The 22,150-nt window shown below is 39.0% G+C and overlaps 1 protein-coding gene across 1 annotated transcript in view; it reads right to left on the bottom strand.

Moving 5' to 3' along the window:
• The window catches only part of LOC131941211 (usherin), a 91,362-nt gene that overhangs the window by 46,987 nt on the left and 22,225 nt on the right, over positions 1–22,150 (bottom strand). The window contains exons 16-40 of the mRNA XM_059300267.1: positions 19,204–19,390; positions 18,591–18,754; positions 18,190–18,339; positions 17,801–17,946; positions 17,215–17,358; positions 16,634–16,832; positions 16,186–16,449; positions 15,599–15,774; positions 15,091–15,235; positions 14,506–14,733; positions 14,241–14,369; positions 12,668–12,799; positions 11,824–11,945; positions 11,067–11,244; positions 10,816–10,960; positions 8,252–8,562; positions 7,871–8,080; positions 6,924–7,004; positions 6,543–6,725; positions 6,277–6,390; positions 4,212–4,511; positions 3,245–3,432; positions 2,873–3,020; positions 2,400–2,551; positions 109–271 (exon numbers count right to left, since the gene is read on the bottom strand). Coding sequence (XP_059156250.1) covers positions 109–271; positions 2,400–2,551; positions 2,873–3,020; positions 3,245–3,432; positions 4,212–4,511; positions 6,277–6,390; positions 6,543–6,725; positions 6,924–7,004; positions 7,871–8,080; positions 8,252–8,562; positions 10,816–10,960; positions 11,067–11,244; positions 11,824–11,945; positions 12,668–12,799; positions 14,241–14,369; positions 14,506–14,733; positions 15,091–15,235; positions 15,599–15,774; positions 16,186–16,449; positions 16,634–16,832; positions 17,215–17,358; positions 17,801–17,946; positions 18,190–18,339; positions 18,591–18,754; positions 19,204–19,390 — 4,359 coding nt within the window. The remainder of the gene's footprint in view (positions 1–108; positions 272–2,399; positions 2,552–2,872; positions 3,021–3,244; positions 3,433–4,211; positions 4,512–6,276; positions 6,391–6,542; positions 6,726–6,923; positions 7,005–7,870; positions 8,081–8,251; positions 8,563–10,815; positions 10,961–11,066; positions 11,245–11,823; positions 11,946–12,667; positions 12,800–14,240; positions 14,370–14,505; positions 14,734–15,090; positions 15,236–15,598; positions 15,775–16,185; positions 16,450–16,633; positions 16,833–17,214; positions 17,359–17,800; positions 17,947–18,189; positions 18,340–18,590; positions 18,755–19,203; positions 19,391–22,150) is intronic.

Consider the following 22,150-nt stretch of genomic DNA (forward strand, 5'->3'; position numbering starts at 1 on the left):
ATTGTAAAAATATTCTTTTAAAATAGGAAACTCTTCAGTTATAATAAATCTATAACAACTCTTGGCAATAACTGAGAAAGTTAATCTGGCAACCAAAATAAAACTGACCTGGACTGGTATAAAAAAGCCCAGTAAAGAAAACTTGGAACATCATTAGCCCATTGGGTTGTTCTGGCATTGTCCATGACACATTGGCAGTCCTGGCGTCTGCTACAGCTGCTGTCAACACAATAAAACCTATAGGTGCTGCCTCTCTAGTCCTGGCTTCCACCTACAGACACAACAAGCAAGAGCCTACATGATACATGACTTTCTATTAGACAACATGGTTTACCAGTAAATGTCAACAATCTCTAAAGGCCAGCCTCTCTAGTCCTGGCTTCTACCTACAAACAGACACAACAAGCAAGAGCCTACATGATACATGACTTTCTATTAGACAACATGGTTTACCAGTAAATGTCAACAATCTCTAAAGGCCAGCCTCTCTAGTCCTGGCTTCTACCTACAAACAGACACAACAAGCAAGAGCCTACATGATACATGACTTTCTATTAGACAACATGGTTTACCAGTAAATGTCAACAATCTCTAAAGGCCAGCCTCTCTAGTCCTGGCTTCCACCTACAAACAGACACAACAAGCAAGAGCCTACATGATACATGACTTTCTATTAGACAACATGGTTTACCAGTAAATGTCAACAATCTCTAAAGGCCAGCCTCTCTAGTCCTGGCTTCTACCTACAAACAGACACAACAAGCAAGAGCCTACATGATACATGACTTTCTATTAGACAACATGGTTTACCAGTAAATGTCAACAATCTCTAAAGGCCAGCCTCTCTAGTCCTGGCTTCCACCTACAAACAGACACAACAAGCAAGAGCCTACATGATACATGACTTTCTATTAGACAACATGGTTTACCAGTAAATGTCAACAATCTCTAAAGGCCAGCCTCTCTAGTCCTGGCTTCTACCTACAAACAGACACAACAAGCAAGAGCCTACATGATACATGACTTTCTATTAGACAACATGGTTTACCAGTAAATGTCAACAATCTCTAAAGGCCAGCCTCTCTAGTCCTGGCTTCTACCTACAAACAGACACAACAAGCAAGAGCCTACATGATACATGACTTTCTATTAGACAACATGGTTTACCAGTAAATGTCAACAATCTCTAAAGGCCAGCCTCTCTAGTCCTGGCTTCCACCTACAGACACAACAAGCAAGAGCCTACATGATACATGACTTTCTATTAGACAACATGGTTTACCAGTAAATGTCAACAATCTCTAAAGGCCAGCCTCTCTAGTCCTGGCTTCTACCTACAAACAGACACAACAAGCAAGAGCCTACATGATACATGACTTTCTCTTAGACAACATGGTTTACCAGTAAATGTCAACAATCTCTAAAGGCCAGCCTCTCTAGTCCTGGCTTCTACCTACAAACAGACACAACAAGCAAGAGCCTACATGATACATGACTTTCTATTAGACAACATGGTTTACCAGTAAATGTCAACAATCTCTAAAGGCCAGCCTCTCTAGTCCTGGCTTCTACCTACAAACAGACACAACAAGCAAGAGCCTACATGATACATGACTTTCTCTTAGACAACATGGTTTACCAGTAAATGTCAACAATCTCTAAAGGCCAGCCTCTCTAGTCCTGGCTTCTACCTACAAACAGACACAACAAGCAAGAGCCTACATGATACATGACTTTCTCTTAGACAACATGGTTTACCAGTAAATGTCAACAATCTCTAAAGGCCAGCCTCTCTAGTCCTGGCTTCTACCTACAAACAGACACAACAAGCAAGAGCCTACATGATACATGACTTTCTCTTAGACAACATGGTTTACCAGTAAATGTCAACAATCTCTAAAGGCCAGCCTCTCTAGTCCTGGCTTCTACCTACAAACAGACACAACAAGCAAGAGCCTACATGATACATGACTTTCTCTTAGACAACATGGTTTACCAGTAAATGTCAACAATCTCTAAAGGCCAGCCTCTCTAGTCCTGGCTTCTACCTACAAACAGACACAACAAGCAAGAGCCTACATGATACATGACTTTCTCTTAGACAACATGGTTTACCAGTAAATGTCAACAATCTCTAAAGGCCAGCCTCTCTAGTCCTGGCTTCTACCTACAAACAGACACAACAAGCAAGAGCCTACATGATACATGACTTTCTATTAGACAACATGGTTTACCAGTAAATGTCAACAATCTCTAAAGGCCAGTCTCTCTAGTCCTGGCTTCTACCTACAAACAGACACAACAAGCAAGAGCCTACATGATACATGACTTTCTATTAGACAACATGGTTTACCAGAAAATATCAACAATCCCTAAAGGCCAGTAACTAGTCAAGTCACCTGAGCACTGTAAGCACAGCCCCGTATTGTGCAGGCTCTGACTCTGAAGACATGATAACTGTATGGCAGCAGCTGGCCAATGCTGTAGGATCTGTTTAGACCTGTGTACACCACCACACCATTCTGTACCAGACTGTAATTTGTTATTGCACCTGTCCAGTAGAGAATAAAATAGCATAGCACTACATTCAACATTTAAAAAACATTTACAAAAGAGAGAAGAATTTTATTCTTTTGTAACTTACAATCTTGATGGGGTAAAAAAATATGTAAGGAACAAAATAGTGTCCACAAGAGCAGGGCTGTGCCCCTATAATATTTACCAATGTCAATGAGTCAAACAGAAAGCTGTCAATGGCTTCAATTTACCTTTTGCTGGATCTTAAATACTTTTATTTAACTAACTTATTCCTAGCATCTGTAACTATAATTTATTAAGAATTTTAAAGCGTAAGTGAATTAAAGAAACTCACCATTGGGATACTGTGGAGGGTCCCATGTGACAGACAGCTCACTCGGGCTGGGGGAGTTGACCACAGGTGCTGACACCCCATCTGGGGCGGACTCCTCTGTTGTGGCAGACGAAGCATTCCCCAGGGTGCAGCCACCACCTGTACAAGCCTGTAGCAGCAAACATTGAAATCATTATGTCTATCTGCTGATCTCATGTTTCATATTCCACAACATTTCTTTAGACACTGGTACAGAAAGGTGTCAAGAGAGAACAGAAACTCAGACCAAAACTCACTGAGACCAAAACTCCAATGTTTATTCATTGATAGAGAGCTATTTAATCAGTAAGTTAAGTCTTTCTTGACCTGTAGGGCAAGCTGTATGTCACTCACCCCAAGTGTGATGTAGTACGTGGTGCCAGACAGCAGACCAGTGATGACGTAATACTGCAAGAGCATGGTGCTGTTGTAGATGACCTGACCCCTGGTGCCCGCCTCTGTGGAGCTGTACAGCTGGTAGGACTCCAGCACTCCGTTTAGCTGGAAGGGCTTGTCCCAGCTGGCATTGATGCGGGATGTGCCTGGGGAGAACAGAGGCTTTTATCTGCCTGGGGAGAACAGAGGCTTTTATCTGCCTGGGGAGAACAGAGGCTTTTATCTGCCTGGGGAGTACAGAGGCTTTTATCTGCCTGGGGAGAACAGAGGCTTTTATCTGCCTGGGGAGAACAGAGGCTTTTATCTGCCTGGGGAGAACAGAGGCTTTTATCTGCCTGGGGAGAACAGAGGCTTTTATCTGCCTGGGGAGAACAGAGGCTTTTATCTGCCTGGGGAGAACAGAGGCTTTTATCTGCCTGGGGAGAACAGAGGCTTTTATCTGCCTGGGGAGAACAGAGGCTTTTATCTGCCTGGGGAGAACAGAGGCTTTTATCTGCCTGGGGAGAACAGAGGCTTTTATCTGCCTGGGGAGAACAGAGGCTTTTATCTGCCTGGGGAGAACAGAGGCTTTTATCTGCCTGGGGAGAACAGAGGCTTTTATCTGCCTGGGGAGAACAGAGGCTTTTATCACCATGTTAGTCACTGTTTTTTTTATAAATAGCAGGGAGAATTTATTTCTATAAAAATATCAAGACTTTCTATCTATATAAACATGCCAGGGAGACTTATTTATTACCCCATGATTACACCAACAAGATTTGTGAAACACTAGAATAGAGCACAAATTTGTCAAATATTTGATCTTTTTTAGACAATGTATTTGCAGAAAATATCTTTTGTTCTTGTACATCTATTGTGAAGTACTGACAAGCTACACCATAATAAACATTTTAAAACCTCTCAAGTGAAAGTTTATAAAATATACCTAACACAAGCAGCCGCAGCTGGCCCACAGCTGTAGGTGGCAGCTGGGATGTGCTCAGGGCCACAGTCGGCCCTTTGGTGCAGCCGGAGGAGGTGCAGGCAGACACGTAAAACCTGTAGGCAGTGTACACCTGCAAGCCTGTGACGTTGTAGCTGAGTTGTCCCCCCTTGTAAATCTCCTGCCCCTCCTGATAGAGGAAGAAGCCAGTGATGGGGCCATTAGGGTTTAATGGCATGGTCCACTTGACGATCAGGTAAGTTGGTCCAGCCTCTGCTGTAGGTGCTGACACGTTTTCAGGGGCTGGACAGTTTGGTTGGATCAGGAATGTACAAGTCAGTGTTTGTTACAAGAAATTAGACTAACATTAGAAAACAAGTTATTTTTACCAAAAACATATTTAACAAATGTATATGAAGTTTCAAAATCATTCTTTTCTTCAGTGAAAATTGTATTCATTTTTAAACATTGGTTTATTCTTTTATACCAGGGGTCGGCAACCTTTTGAGACAGAAGAGCCAAAAGTTACAATTTACAAAATTTCCAAGTTTTTAAAGAGCCGCCAACATTTTTATACTATTATTATTAATATGATCTTTAATTAGGATTTTATATATATATATATATATATATATATATATATATATATATATATATATATATATATATATATATATATATATATATATATATATATATATATATATATAACAATGTATGTGTGTTTGTGTGTGTGTCTTTTATGCATTACTACACCTTTCATCCGATCGCCATGAAACTTGGAAAAATTGTTGAGAATACTCCCAGGGGGGTAGAGGTGCGATTTTTCACTGTATATGGTAAAAAAAAAGTTGTATGCGGTTCGACACAGTTTATCAGTGCCATGAGTAGATAAAAATACGAGAAGATTGCTGCGAAAAAAAAAAATTTCTCATGGGCGGCGCCCGGGTGGTGCATTTTTTATCAATACACGTTTTGGCGCCCAGAGTTCCAGAGCGGCTATGTTAGCACTTGGCATCCGTTAATCGGGCGTTCTGCATAGCGGGCAAGGGGTACTACTATATTCAGCGGCAAAACTGCAACAGACGCAACCGCCGGCGCCTCGTCCATAGGGCGACCCTGCAAGCACTATAACGCCTACATTGGTTTTTTTTTAAAGGCTGTACACGATAGACACAATGGGCAACAATACGTTCATTTTAAACAGCGCGATAGACTATGGATACTATAGGTTGTTATAGTCGCTCACTGAATTGAATTAGGCGCATCCTCCGGCGTCACTGCAGGGTGCGATTTGGTGCCCAGGGCTATCCCGTGAGCACTAAGCGCCTACCTTAGTTTCAAGGAGCACCCTACAATACGACATTCGATAATTAAACTTAGCTAGGGGCTACGCGACGCCCCAGCGGTAGTGTTATCGGATTCACGAGAGTGCCACTTACCGTCGGTGAGTGATTAACGGTGATATTACGGTGAGTGATTAACTTACACTCAAGGCTTTCACACAGCACGCCATGATGGTGGGCGCTAGTGCCCCGATAAATATGATCCAAACGCAGGCATTTTTTTATATTTAAATAACTCAGTTTTAGGACACAAAGAAGTAGGTCTACATTGAAATATCGAGTCACTAAACATTCTAATAGAATAGCGAGTTTTTACTGTTTATATTTATTATTATATTGTTCATTACTGTGTGTCGCAGACTAATACTTTTATGAGCTTTAAAAATAAAATAAAATAATTATTTATATTTGTGCATCGAGCTGAAGAGCCGCATCTTGACATCAAAAGAGCCGCATGCGGCTCGCGAGCCGCAGGTTGCCGACCCCTGTTTTATACCAAATTCTAGTTTTGTGTAGTAGCTATTTTGAAAACAATCTCAGTTTGGTAAAAAATTAGCTCAGATTTTTAAAAATTATATGCAGGTTAAAAAAAGTGTACTAAACCATTTTAAAAACTGTTTAAAACTTTTTTTTGTAATTGCATAGTTTGTCTCACTGTTCACAAAGCAAAAAATTATATTTATCAGAGGTATTTTAGTATAACTGCTCAGACTGCACTCTACCTTCTATGGGCATGATGACCTGCATTCCATCAACACTCTCGTTACAGCCACCAGGTGTACAAGCTTTTATCTTGATCAGGTAAGTCGTGTCAGGAATCACACCTGTCATGTTGGCTGGAAAACAAACAGAATATTTTTAATAAACCTTATTTAAACCAGTCACTAAAATGACATGTAATATAAACCTGGTACCACTTCACCCTATTAAAACAACACAGGTTTTACCTGCAGACTTTCTACCTGGCTTTTAAAACCTTATTTCTTACCTGCAGTCACACTGACATCAAGAGAATCCATGGACACAAAAGTATTATTCTCAGTCACAACATATGCCATGATGACGTATTTGGTCAGCAGACCATAGGTGATCTCAGGTTCCTGCCAGATGACCTCCACCTCTTTCCCACTCAAAGGTCGAACACTGGTGGGACCTTTGACCCCACTTGGGGCTAGAAGAGAAGATTTAAATGCAGGCTGTGGTCCAATTTAAATTTATGAGATATAAAGATACATAATATAAAAATATGAGGCTTAGGCTTCTTGAAGCGTTTAAAGCATGAGAGATAATTCTTAAATACCCTTTTATCTTAAACATTTAATTTTCTTTATGTTTAACATATGATATCAGTATGTGTATGTTGTCTCACCTCCTTCCCTAGTGCGACCATACGCCCATGAGCTGTATCCTGTACCTGCACTGTTGTTGGCCACTACACGATAGATGTAATCTGAGGGATAGGGATATTTATAGAGGTAGGGGATGTTTTTAGAGGTAGGGGATGTTTTTAGAGGTAGGGGATGTTTTTAGAGGTAGGGGATGTTTTTAGAGGTAGGGGATGTTTTTAGAGGTAGGGGATGCTTTTAGAGGTAGGGGATATTTATAGAGGTAGGGGATATTTATAGAGGTAGGGGGATGTTTTTAGAGGTAGGGGATATTTTTAGAGGTAGGGGATATTTTTAGAGGTAGGGGATATTTATAGAGGTAGGGGGATGTTTTTAGAGGTAGGGGATATTTTTAGAGGTAGGGGATATTTTTAGAGGTAGGGGATATTTATAGAGGTAGGGGGATGTTTTTAGAGGTATGGGATATTTTTAGAGGTAGGGGATATTTTTAGAGGTAGGGGATATTTATAGAGGTAGGGGGATGTTTTTAGAGGAACAGGTACAATTGTCAATAAACAATAATTGAGGAGTAAACATAGACAACTGTAAAGGAATAGGTAGGTTTTTAGAAGAGCAATCACATTTTTATTGATACACAATTCAAAACACATTATGCACAAATGTGAATCATTGAACAATAACTTAAGTTACTGAACAAATGTGAAGTGATAATCTGCAGAATATATTTTAAATATGAAATGACTCCTGCTCTGGTCATCAGTAACCCTCTGATATAAACATCCTCACCTGTGTAAGGTAAACATCCTCACCTGTGTAAGGTAAACATCCTCACCTGTGTAAGGTAAACATCCTCACCTGTGTAAGGTAAACATCCTCACCTGTGCAAGGTAAACATCCTCACCTGTGTAAGGTAAACATCCTCACCTGTGTAAGGTAAACATCCTCACCTGTGTAAGGTAAACATCCTCACCTGTGTAAGGTAGCAGACCTGTGTCAAAAGCCACTCTCTCCTGGCCCAGGTACACCTGGGTGATGAGGCTGTCCTGACAGGTGAAGGTGGCATCGTGGTAAGGGGGGCAGCCATCCATGTTGGTGTTGGCCACATCCAGCACTACAACTGATGAGTCCGTCTCGTACTGTTTGGTGTTGATGGCAAAACCAGAGAAACAGCCTCCAAAACCTTGAGGATGTTGCAACAAATTTGGATTTAGTATTTTGATTACCAATAGCAATGAAGTATTTTGGCTTTAAGACCTTTGTTGGAAGCATTTGCTGCTCCATTAAACAAACAGCTATATCAATGACACATCTATGACAAGTTAAACACAAATCAAGTGACAAGCAAACCTACCAACATAGCCAATACCTTCCAGGGGTATGGGCAGCCCATTTTGCTGGACATACTTGAGAGCATCTGAGCCAGCTTTGAGCCCACCCAGGTAGATGTCAGAGATCAAGGCCAAGTTCATCATCACATTAGGGTCTCCCACTGAGAAGTTTCTCTCTGTGGGGACTGAGATGGTGGCCTGCTGCCCCACCTTGCTGAAGATGAGTTGTCTCCACTTGCCGTCACACAAGTTGGTGTCATTCTTGTCATACGTCACTACTGTACGGGTGTTGCTGTCACTGATCACAAATCTCAATTTACCTTTTTCTAAAGCACTGAAACATGTTCAAATCCTTAGACATGAAGAAAACATTAAAGGCAATACAAAAGGTTTGACTTGATGAATATACACCCCATACCTGTACATATAAATGTTGTTGCCCCCATACAAAAGGTTTGACTTGATGAATATACACCCCATATCTGTACATATAAATGTTGTTGCCCCCATACAAAAGGTTTGACTTGATGAATATACACCCCATACCTGTACATATAAATGTTGTTGCCCCCCATACAAAAGGTTTGACTTGATGAATATACACCCCATACCTGTACATATAAATGTTGTTGGTCCCCATACAAAAGGTTTGACTTGATGAATATACACCCCATACCTGTACATATAAATGTTGTTGCCCCCATACAACCAAAAGGTTTGACCTGATGAATATACACCCCATACCTGTACATATAAATGTTGTTGGTCCCCATACAAAAGGTTTGACTTGATGAATATACACCCCATACCTGTACATATAAATGTTGTTGGTCCCCATACAAAAGGTTTGACTTGATGAATATACACCCCATACCTGTACATATAAATGTTGTTGCCCCCATACAAAAGTTTTGACTTGATGAATATACACCCCATACCTGTACATATAAATGTTGTTGCCCACATACAACCAAAAGGTTTGACCTGATGAATATACACCCCATACCTGTACATATAAATGTTGTTGGTCCCCATACAAAAGGTTTGACTTGATGAATATACACCCCATACCTGTACATATAAATGTTGTTGCCCCCATACAAAAGGTTTGACTTGATGAATATACACCCCATACCTGTACATATAAATGTTGTTGGTCCCCATACAAAAGGTTTGACTTGATGAATATACACCCCATACCTGTACATATAAATGTTGTTGCCCCCATACAACCAAAAGGTTTGACCTGATGAATATACACCCCATACCTGTACATATAAATGTTGTTGCCCCCATACAAAAGGTTTGACCTGATGAATATACACCCCATACCTGTACATATAAATGTTGTTGCCCACATACAACCAAAAGGTTTGACCTGATGAATATACACCCCATACCTGTACATATAAATGTTGTTGCCCCCATACAACCAAAAGGTTTGACCTGATGAATATACACCCCATACCTGTACATATAAATGTTGTTGGTCCCCATACAAAAGGTTTGACTTGATGAATATACACCCCATACCTGTACATATAAATGTTGTTGCCCCCATACAAAAGGTTTGACCTGATGAATATACACCCCATACCTGTACATATAAATGTTGTTGCCCCATACAAAAGGTTTGACTTGATGAATATACACCCCATACCTGTATATATAAATGTTGTTGCCCCATACAAAAGGTTTGACTTGATGAATATACACCCCATACCTGTACATATAAATGTTGTTGCCCACATACAACCAAAAGGTTTGACCTGATGAATATACACCCCATACCTGTACATATAAATGTTGTTGGTCCCCATACAAAAGGTTTGACTTGATGAATATACACCCCATACCTGTACATATAAATGTTGTTGCCCCCATACAAAAGGTTTGACTTGATGAATATACACCCCATACCTGTACATATAAATGTTGTTGGTCCCCATACAAAAGGTTTGACTTGATGAATATACACCCCATACCTGTACATATAAATGTTGTTGGTCCCCATACAAAAGGTTTGACTTGATGAATATACACCCCATACCTGTACATATAAATGTTGTTGCCCCCATACAACCAAAAGGTTTGACTTGATGAATATACACCCCATACCTGTACATATAAATGTTGTTGCCCACATACAACCAAAAGGTTTGACCTGATGAATATACACCCCATACCTGTACATATAAATGTTGTTGGCCCCCACACAACCAAAAGGTTTGACTTGATGAATATACACCCCATACCTGTACATATAAATGTTGTTGCCTGCATACAACCAAAAGGTTTGACTTGATGAATATACACCCCATACCTGTACATATAAATGTTGTTGCCCCCATACAACCAAAAGGTTTGACTTGATGAATATACACCCCATACCTGTACATATAAATGTTGTTGCCCCCATACAAAAGGTTTGACTTGATGAATATACACCCCATACCTGTACATATAAATGTTGTTGCCCCCATACAACCAAAAGGTTTGACTTGATGAATATACACCCCATATCTGTACATATAAATGTTGTTGCCCCCATACAAAAGGTTTGACTTGATGAATATACACCCCATACCTGTACATATAAATGTTGTTGCCCCCGTACAACAGAAACAGAAAGCCTGTATGTAGGGTTGTCCTCAAACGGAATCGCACTTCGATGCGGTCTCCACTCACATCACACACAGACTTGTCATCACAGTTCTTCAGTACCAAGTAGCCTAAAAGCAACCACTCTTATCAACATATATGGTGATAAACTGTAAAATTTCATAAGGTACAAATATCTTTGAAATTTTGTATTATTTGTTTAAATTAAATTGTTACCTTTCCCCATAAAGTGGTAGCCTTTCTCTAGATTGATGGGACAGCCCTGCCAGTTGAGGAAAGCCAAATCATTGGTCACTCCCTGTGTCCAGTCCAACCTTCTCCACAGCTCCTCAGGGTAGATTTGCTGGAGTATTTCAACACTGTCAATACAGCCCTGTAGGAAAGTGGTCTCTACCTGGAGGTTTACATAGGTTTACATTAGCTGTATGTATGTTTATATTAGCTGTATGTATGTTTATATTAGCAGCCTGCAGGTTTACATTAGCTGTATGTATGTTTATATTAGCTGTATGTATGTTTACATTAGCTGTATGTATGTTTATATTAGCAGTCTGAAGGTTTATATTAGCTGTATGTATGTTTATATTAGCAGCCTGCAGGTTTATATCAGCTGTATGTATGTTTACATTAGCAGCCTGCAGGTTTATATTAGCAGCCTGCAGGTTTACATTAACTGTATGTATGTTTATATTAGCAGCCTGCAGGTTTTAATTAGTAGCTTGTAGAAAATATAGCAGCCTTCAGATTTACATTAGCTAGTTGTGGGTTTTCATAAGTTACTTAAATGTTAACTTAGAAATTTTGTATAGCAAGGCTAATATTAGCTGCCTATAGGTTATACAAACTTGATGAGGTAACTGTTTAGATAATATTTGTACAAAAAGTCTTTATTTACATAATTTATATAGATCTAATGCAGAATCTGCTTCTAAAAACTGAGAGATATAAAAAAAATTTAAAATATATATCTCACTCTCCGTGATCCATCATTACGTCGCAGGATAAAGTCCGGAGGAAACCCTCCAACATAGACAGCAACTGTTGGACCAATCACATTGCTCTCTGCACAGCTGGCGTCTCTGATGTTACCAACACCTGGGTCAGTTATGTTGGTTCAGTTATACAAGGAGTGTTGGTTTAGTTATACAAGGATTGTTGGTTCAGTTATACAAGGATAGTTGGTTCAGTTATACAAGGATAGTTGGTTTAGTTTTACAAGGATAGTTGGTTTAGTTATACAAGGATTGTTGGTTTAGTTATACAAGGATTGTTGGTTCAGTTATACAAGGATAGTTGGTTTAGTCATAAAAGAATTGTTGGTTAGCTAAACAACCCTTGTTGGTACAGTTGTACAAGGATTGTTGGTTTAACTGTACACAAAATTGTTTTATGAGCACAACTTAAAGCTTTCTAATTTATATAACACTTATCACACTAATTAACTACGTTTATTTTATGAAACAAAACTTAATATAATGAAATACAAATAGTTGAAAAAATTTATTTTTAAAAATTCTTTAGTTGATAGAATGAAAGCACAAACTATACCAAATAATTGCATATTTTTAGATCTAGATGAGAAAAATAAGAGTATATTTTTGTGAAATGATAATAAACGTATATTTGTACAATACTCAATAGTGAAGTTCTTTACCTGATGTTGATGGAGATAAATTTTGCTCAAGGATATTGTTGTTTGTTCAGAGTAATGAAAAAAGCGAAGTTTTTCCTAAAATTACTAATGGGAAACAACAGGAGGCTATAAAATAAAAGACCTGGAATGATGGCTTTAGGATAAAGACAAGTTAAGAATGTACCTCTCCATTTTTCATCGACCACCACCTCGCCACTAGTGCCGTTCCTGCGAGCTACAAAAGAGTGCCATTTCCTGTCATCATACAGTAGTCCCTCATCATTGGTGGTTGTTATAAAGCCTATATTGGAGCAGCCTGAGGGCATATGGTGAGGCCAAGAACTCATTTAAGCTGGCTAGCAGAGTGACATTTTTATTGTGTTTACTGTGTGTTTTTAGTATAAATGCTGGTTTATCTGACCATTTAAAATTTAACTCTAAATGTCTATCCAAAGAGATTTTTTAATGGAATACATTTTTCTAATAAATACAATTATTTTAGAAACCAGCCATATTTTCAGAGAAGTTTTGTAAAGAAATGAAGCATAATATAAGTAGAATACACAATTTATAAAATAGTCAGGTACAAAAGTTTATTTAATAAAAGCAAGACAACTCTCCAATAGTTATATTTAAAAGATAAAGTGAGTTCTCCCCCTCTCCAATTACAAGGTGAGCATTCGTCTTAAGCAAAGGTACCAGGTACCATTTTTAAAATACCTATCTACCTTAAGAAAGTTATAGCATGCCATCCACTAGATATATCTTTTCTAGATAATTTTTTGCCATTACAGTTATGCTAGAGTTCATATAAATCCAAATCAAAATTATTTTATAGCTGAGATGTTTAATTGTTAAGAGGGTTAGTTATCATTCAATTTTGGAGTAGTAATATTTGTACATCATCTATTAAGGAAGAATGAAAAAGAGTCTAAAAATTGAAGCAAGATATGAGTTATTTACAACACAGCATCAAGTCAAATAGTTGACATGTAGGCTATATGAAAGCCAACAAGAATGAAGAAATGGTAAATTAGACTGTTGCCACATAACAAGTAAAGGTTACAGGTATAGTATGCACTTTGTACAGTTAGCGGTAATGATTACATTTAATATTATACATGGATAATATGCAGAGGTTATGATTACATGCAATATTATTTAAAGCACAGTAATTTGAGGTATTGAGAAATAAATATCTGGAAATACACAAGAGTTTAAAAATGATCACAGAATACAGACAAGAGATATGGTCACACAGAAGAGAATTAAATGTCCCTGGGAAGGCTGGCCACACCTCTGAAGTAGCCATCAATAAGGATGGTCCCAGTGGTGCGGACACGCTGGACACTGATAGTGTGGAAGCCAGAACTGAGCAAACTAACCCAGTCAGGATAAGCATCGTAGTCCACCTCAGTAACCACTGAGCAACTCCCTGTCATAGACACCAAACTGTATCAACATGGTGGTCAAATCTTATTTTGTCAGGTGGTCTAAAAGTTATTTTATTTACTTATACCAATTGGTGGTCAAAAAGTTAATTGTGAGGTGTATCATTTGAATACACATCTTGCATAAATTTGGTTTCTGTCAAGAATTTCATGATATATTGTATATTTTAAATTGTAATTTTTTTAAATCTGAGTATAATGATTTTGACATTTTTTTCTGTATTGACATATTTTTGTATGCATAAAAGCTATGTAGGGTTCCAAACATTTCATTTGTATGTAACTTAAAGGAATAAAGTTGTCTACCTTGTGTATCAAACATAAAGCGTGGCCGCCCATTAACAAACTGGACAGCCAGAAACTCCTCTTGTGTGCTTGTGGCTGTGAACAACAAAATTCCTGTTCCCTTCTCCAGACGAAACCTGAACCGAATGCCTGAAACATTGGTTGGGTCAAAGGTTCATCATATGAAAATCAACTGACCTGTTAATTGGTCAATTTAAACCATCAGGCCTAGTTGCATATTCAGAATCCTAATTCAGATTTTTTTTAAAGTTGTGTACAAACTCACCAGTAAACTCAACACTTTGAGGAATGACAGAAGATGGAAAAGAGTAGTAGCCTCCCCCTGTAAACCTAGTCCCCCTGACCACTGAGGCGGGGTAGCTGAGAGCAATGTTGGTCTTCTCCACCTTGTAGAGAGGTGAGGGTCCATTGGGGAACAGCGGCTCATCCCAGCTGATCCTCATTACAGTTGTGTTGTACCCATCCACAGATGGCCGCTGGACACCTTCAGGGGCTGGGGTAAGAACATTATTTTATAAGAACATTAGCTGAAAACTAATCTAATTAAACTGTGAAAAATTAGGCTTTTATTGATATTTTTTATAATTAAGTATTTATTTCATGCTCTTACATTTCTTATACTAACTTTGTCAGCCTAAATGGTATCATCATTTTTGTGGGCTTAACATTTTAAAACCATATAAAAGTACATACCTATTAAAATATAACCCTGCGAGTAGGGCCTTCCCCATTATAAGAAGCTATTAAAGTATATACCTGCCAGTAGGGCCCTGCCAGTTATAAGAACCTATTAACGTATATACCTGCAAGTGATGTCCTACCTTTTATAAGAAGCTATTAAAGTACATACCTGCAAGTAATGTCCTGCCTGAAACTGCTGTACTGTTGACACACCCCTTACTGTTACAAGCCCCCAAGATAAAACTGTGCTCTGAGTATGGCGTCAGTCCAGTTTTAGAAAACTTGAGCGTGGTTCCATTTCCTTCATAGATCAGCTAAAATAGTTCACACTTAGGTTCAGTCAAACACAATTTTATCAAGAGTATATTTGCTTGATATTACAACATATTCTAGTAATGGTTAAACTAACTAATAGAGGAAGACACATTTGAAATATGTTTTGGATGCAAAAGTTTGGGTTCAGAGTCATTAAAATTGATTAGTAGGTGGCACAGTAAATCAAATCCCTACATCCACAGATCAGCCCAACATCTGCTGTACAATTCTGGGTGGCTACACAAATGCTTCACTTGGTATAAAAACAGACCAGCTCTATTATCTCTTCAGTTAATGGAGAGGCTGGAATGTTTTTATATGTATTACATCCCCACAGAAAAGTGACTTGAAAACAATCTTACCGTCCAGACAAATGGTGGGCTGTATGGGTCCACCAAGAGGTCGACCTTGAGGTTCTCATACAGGCGATAGATCAGGACCAGCCCCTGCATGTCTTCAGGGAGTGGCACTGTCCAGGTGATGGACAGCTCAGAGCTACTGATGCCCTGGACCAGAGGTGGGGACAAATATTTGGGCACTGAAAGTAAAAACATCAACATTATGGAACATATATAAGTGCACCAATGGTTGAGGATTATCTTAAGCTGAAATTCTTTAAAGTGATGTCTCACGCTAAGTTCCCAGGCCCATGTCTGTAGCATGTCTCTGAATTTCCTTCCCCTCCCCTACACTTACACAAGCCCCAAACCAAGATGGGTAGGCCTATCTCTAGATAGTTTGGGAAAGCTAAAATGACAGGGCATAATCCTAACCATATGGACAGACAGACCTCAGTGGATACATTACTACTTTTCTTTTTAATTTTCCCTTTTAAACCAAATACAAACTAAACCTCCTATATCAGCCTAAATTTTGGAGCAGGGGGTGTCACAAACTGTATCTATTGTATCTATTAAAAAAATGCCAGTTAAAACAAATCTCCACCAACCCTCCTCCATTGTTCTCCCTTGATTCCAACTACTGGTAGCCTTCCCTGCATCATTCTCTGACGTGACCCTGAACTCGTACACTGTGAAAGACAACAGGTTGGCCACCAGATATGTGGTGGCTGGTGGGGACAATGGGTTCCCTGCTGCACTGGCCAGAGGGTCATAGCGTCCACTTGGATTAAAAATTCTAGTTTCTGGAGGCTTGTACAGACCATCTGATCCTAGTGGACCCCGGAAATACAGCTCGTAAAAGCTAATTATTCCTGGGAAAAGTGAATGGATTAATTAATTGATGGATCAACAATTAGCTTGTCATTATGAATATGCAGGTATAAAAGTCATGTTTGTAGGATTTTAAAGTCAAGTGGTATAAATTTCCAGGTTATAAGAGGTCAAGGTGTGGTATTAAAGTAATATTTGTAAGAGTTGAACAGCTGCCCTACTCACCATTAGGTAGCAATGGTGGCAGCCATGACACATTGAGGGCCGTGCTATTTATAGCCTGTATAGTTGGAGGCAGTTGTCCCTCAGGTGGAGCAGACTGTGTGATGATCTGAACAGGGTTGCCATTGGTACATCCTCCATCTGTGCAGGCTCGGGGGATCAAGCTGTACTTGGTGTATGGTGACAGTGTTGTCAATACCGTCTGATTTCATTAGTGGGGTTTAAATACTTTTGTTTTAATTGTTTCATAATTGCTCTGTACTCAATTCTTTATGAACTATTTACTTGAAGCAATAATATATAATAACATTACACAAGGTTAGTGACCCTGACAGAAGATATGACTGAGCATATGAAGAGATTATGTGGTCAATTCTATACCCAACTTGTTTCCCTAATGTGAGTCAGGTGCCCAGCTGAGCTGGATGGAGCCAGGGAAGAACAATGGATTATTTTTAGAGTCCAGGATATGAACTCTAGACTTTTGGGTTTGGAGTTATGTGCTCTATAATCAGGCCATGCCATCCCATATTACAGAAACATTGGACTCAACAAAGGCATTTTTTTATAAAGTGTCTACTTACAGAGGTACCAGTCCCTTCCCATTCAACTGTTGTAGTGTTGGATCCAGTTTTCATGGAGAGGATGACATACTTTGACAGGGGACCATTTAGAATGGAGGGTGGCACCAGGGAACATGCAGCACTCCTGGCTCGTATGTCAGTCACCTGATCAGTTCAATTTTTTAATCATCTTATGATATCAGGTAACAAACGCCACTGAGCTAATTTAACAGAACACTAATGTCAGCCAAAAAAAATAAACAGTTGAAATTTTTTAGCAGTTATTAGTGTTAAAATGTTATGCAGTTACATTTTCTATAATGCCAAAAAAGCCATGTATTGTGTTTTTTAATCAAATTAACTTTAAAACATCAAAGAATTATTTTTAAAATTTGAAAATATGACAAAAATTTCAGTTTTTCTACTGAATTTAGTTTTGGTTTAGGTTGATTGTGTAATAGCTATGTATCAATCTTATATAACAAGGATTTGATGAAATACAAAAATCTCTTCAGCTTTGCAGAAAATTAGTAATGTTTACTTGAAACAGAATAAATAAAAGATGAACAAGTTAAGTTATTCCTAGTGTGATTATTAAAGTACTCACAGTCAGGTTCATGTCAGCACTGGGATTGCCTGCCAGAGTTTCAAACACAACCTGCACACTACGAGATGAACCTACAGCATTTCTAACTTCTATGTTGTAACCATAGTAGGTGAAAGGCTGGAGATTTCTATCCCAGAAGGTCAGGGCTGAAAGTTGACAACAATAGTCACTCATGTGTTTCTTTTTTTTTATCTGAGGCTCTGTTTTCTATCATATTAGTTCATTTCTGACCAAAAGTAAATCAAAGTTTTACACCTTAACTACACAATTAAAGAAAAATTAAATATAAACTGAGTGTTGTAGCTAGTGTTTGGTGAAGTGAAGTAACAAATAAGTATCTAACTGCAGCTAGTCATAAGTTATGAAAACTCTATGAGTGTGGAACTTACTGGCAGCAGAAGTGTTGGCTACCCGTGTGTTATTGCGGTAGATAATGTACTCCTGTATCTCCCCATTGGGGGAGTCAGGTTTCTTCCATGTTAGTTCTAGGGCTGTGGATGTCCTGTTGGTGACTATTGGTGGGGGCTGTTGGGATGGTGCTGTCAAGAAATAACCCACATTAACATTAACTTAGCACAGTAATTTTAGATTTTTAAATATGAACTTAATCTGTAAATATTTAACTTATTAGAGATTATCTTGTCTTAAGAACAAAGATCATCAAAAAGATGTAAAAAACAATAAATCTCTTACACTTAATATATTACATCTGTGTCTGTGTTTCCTGAAAGATAAATCCTATGAATATGTACTTTTAATGTAAAGCTTTAAATGAAGCTGGTGAAGTTACCTGTGCTGCATCCAAATGGATTATTGGCATCTAAAAGGCTGGATCCATTTCTACAAGTAGCACAGGTCAAGCCTTGGACAAGTGATTTACACTGGCACTGTCCAGTGGCAGTGTTACACGTGTTGTTTAAGCTGCCAGCTGGCAGACAGTTGCAGGCTGTGCAGCTAGGAAATAACACAAGATTGTAATAAGGGACACAACCAACAACACTAAACAATGGGACATAACTGTGCAACAAAAGTAAACAAACATCAGTAGAGGAACAGAATACTTAAATAAATATTTTTATCACCATGAATACTCCCATCACATCAAATTATCAAATCACATTCAATTCACATCAAATCACATTAAATTATCATCCCTTAGGGTATCTAGTTATGTCTTCCATAGTGATCAAAAATTAGTATCAACAATCATACATATAATTCATTGTTGGATACCACCACACTAATTGCCATTTTAAGGTAACTTACTTTTACATACAGCTAATAGTTTTAGAAAAGTAGCCATATTGCAAATCTTATTTTATCTATTATCTATTAAATTTTAGAAATAATGTAACAATATACATGTATTACTTTGCTCCAGACTAATAATTTTGTGTACTTACTATCCTCTGATATTAAATGCATAAAAAGTTGGCAGACACTGATTGCACTGCCGTCCAGTGACACCAAACTCTTCCTTACATTCACAGTTGCCATTGACTGGGTTACAGTAGGTACCAGACAGTGTGCCAGGGGCAAAGCAGGAACAGGGCAGGCAGCCATTAGAGGTGTTGGCATTGATGTAGTAGCCTGGTGATACAGCAAGGATGGGATTTATTGAATGTTCTGAGAGTTGGCATTGATGTAGTAGCCTGGTGATACAGCAAGGATGGGATTTATTGGAGGTGTTGGTATTGATGTAGTAGCCTGGTGATACAGCAAGGATGGGATTTATTGGAGGTGTTGGCATTGATGTAGTAGCCTGGTGATACAGCAAGGATGGGATTTATTGAAGGTGTTGGCATTGATGTAGTAGCCTGGTGATACAGCAAGGATGGGATTTATTGAATGTTCTGAGAGTTGGCATTGATGTAGTAGCCTGGTGATACAGCAAGGATGGGATTTATTGAATGTTCTGAGAGTTGGCATTGATGTAGTAGCCTGGTGATACAGCAAGGATGGGATTTATTGAATGTTCTGAGAGTTGGCATTGATGTAGTAGCCTGGTGATACAGCAAGGATGGGATTTATTGAATGTTCTGAGAGTTGGCATTGATGTAGTAGCCTGGTGATACAGCAAGGATGGGATTTATTGAATGTTCTGAGAGTTGGCATTGATGTAGTAGCCTGGTGATACAGCAAGGATGGGATTTATTGAATGTTCTGAGAGTTGGCATTGATGTAGTAGCCTGGTGATACAGCAAGGATGGGATTTATTGGAGGTGTTGGCATTGATGTAGTAGCCTGGTGATACAGCAAGGATGGGATTTATTGAATGTTCTGAGAGTTGGCATTGATGTAGTAGCCTGGTGATACAGCAAGGATGGGATTTATTGGAGGTGTTGGCATTGATGTAGTAGCCTGGTGATACAGCAAGGATGGGATTTATTGGAGGTGTTGGTATTGATGTAGTAGCCTGGTGATACAGCAAGGATGGGATTTATTGGAGGTGTTGGTATTGATGTAGTAGCCTGGTGATACAGCAAGGATGGGATTTATTGGAGGTGTTGGCATTGATGTAGTAGCCTGGTGATACAGCAAGGATGGGATTTATTGGAGGTGTTGGTATTGATGTAGTAGCCTGGTGATACAGCAAGGATGGGATTTATTGGAGGTGTTGGTATTGATGTAGTAGCCTGGTGATACAGCAAGGATGGGATTTATTGGAGGTGTTGGCATTGATGTAGTAGCCTGGTGATACAGCAAGGATGGGATTTATTGGAGGTGTTGGCATTGATGTAGTAGCCTGGTGATACAGCAAGGATGGGATTTATTGAATGTTCTGAGAGTTGGCATTGATGTAGTAGCCTGGTGATACAGCAAGGATGGGATTTATTGAATGTTCTGAGAGTTGGCATTGATGTAGTAGCCTGGTGATACAGCAAGGATGGGATTTATTGGAGGTGTTGGCATTGATGTAGTAGCCTGGTGATACAGCAAGGATGGGATTTATTGGAGGTGTTGGTATTGATGTAGTAGCCTGGTGATACAGCAAGGATGGGATTTATTGGAGGTGTTGGCATTGATGTAGTAGCCTGGTGATACAGCAAGGATGGGATTTATTGGAGGTGTTGGTATTGATGTAGTAGCCTGGTGATACAGCAAGGATGGGATTTATTGAATGTTCTGAGAGTTGGCATTGATGTAGTAGCCTGGTGATACAGCAAGGATGTGATTTATTGGAGGTGTTGGTATTGATGTAGTAGCCTGGTGATACAGCAAGGATGGGATTTATTGAATGTTCTGAGAGTTGGCATTGATGTAGTAGCCTGGTGATACAGCAAGGATGGGATTTATTGGAGGTGTTGGCATTGATGTAGTAGCCTGGTGATACAGCAAGGATGTGATTTATTGGAGGTGTTGGCATTGATGTAGTAGCCTGGTGATACAGCAAGGATGGGATTTATTGAATGTTCTGAGAGTTGGCATTGATGTAGTAGCCTGGTGATACAGCAAGGATGGGATTTATTGAATGTTCTGAGAGTTGGCATTGATGTAGTAGCCTGGTGATACAGCAAGGATGGGATTTATTGAATGTTCTGAGAGTTGGCATTGATGTAGTAGCCTGGTGATACAGCAAGGATGTGATTTATTGGAGGTGTTGGCATTGATGTAGTAGCCTGGTGATACAGCAAGGATGTGATTTATTGGAGGTGTTGGTATTGATGTAGTAGCCTGGTGATACAGCAAGGATGTGATTTATTGGAGGTGTTGGTATTGATGTAGTAGCCTGGTGATACAGCAAGGATGGGATTTATTGAATGTTCTGAGAGTTGGCATTGATGTAGTAGCCTGGTGATACAGCAAGGATGGGATTTATTGGAGGTGTTGGCATTGATGTAGTAGCCTGGTGATACAGCAAGGATGGGATTTATTGAATGTTCTGAGAGTTGGCATTGATGTAGTAGACTGGTGATACAGCAAGGATGGGATTTATTGAATGTTCTGAGAGTTGGCATTGATGTAGTAGCCTGGTGATACAGCAAGGATGGGATTTATTGAACATTCTGAGGGTTGAACCCAGTACTTTTGGTGTAATGGTCATAGCTCTATTGTCTTACTCCACTAGCACAAATAAAGATATTCCACTAGCACATACAAAGATATTCCACTAGCGCATACAAAGATATTCCACTAGCGCATACAAAGATATTCCACTAGCGCATACAAAGATATTCCACTAGCACATACAAAGATATTCCACTAGCACATACAAAGATATTCCACTAGTGCATACAAAGATATCATATGACTGATGTAAGAAAAACAACACAAACTAAATGCAGCTCTTATTAGGTTAAACATTTTTGCAATTTGATAAGAGAATTCTTGTGTAATACTAATAAAGTC

This window comes from Physella acuta, unplaced genomic scaffold, assembly GCF_028476545.2.
Source record: "Physella acuta isolate Inbredline_101_S28 unplaced genomic scaffold, ASM2847654v3 ptg000353l, whole genome shotgun sequence".
Taxonomy (NCBI): Eukaryota; Metazoa; Mollusca; class Gastropoda; family Physidae; genus Physella; species Physella acuta.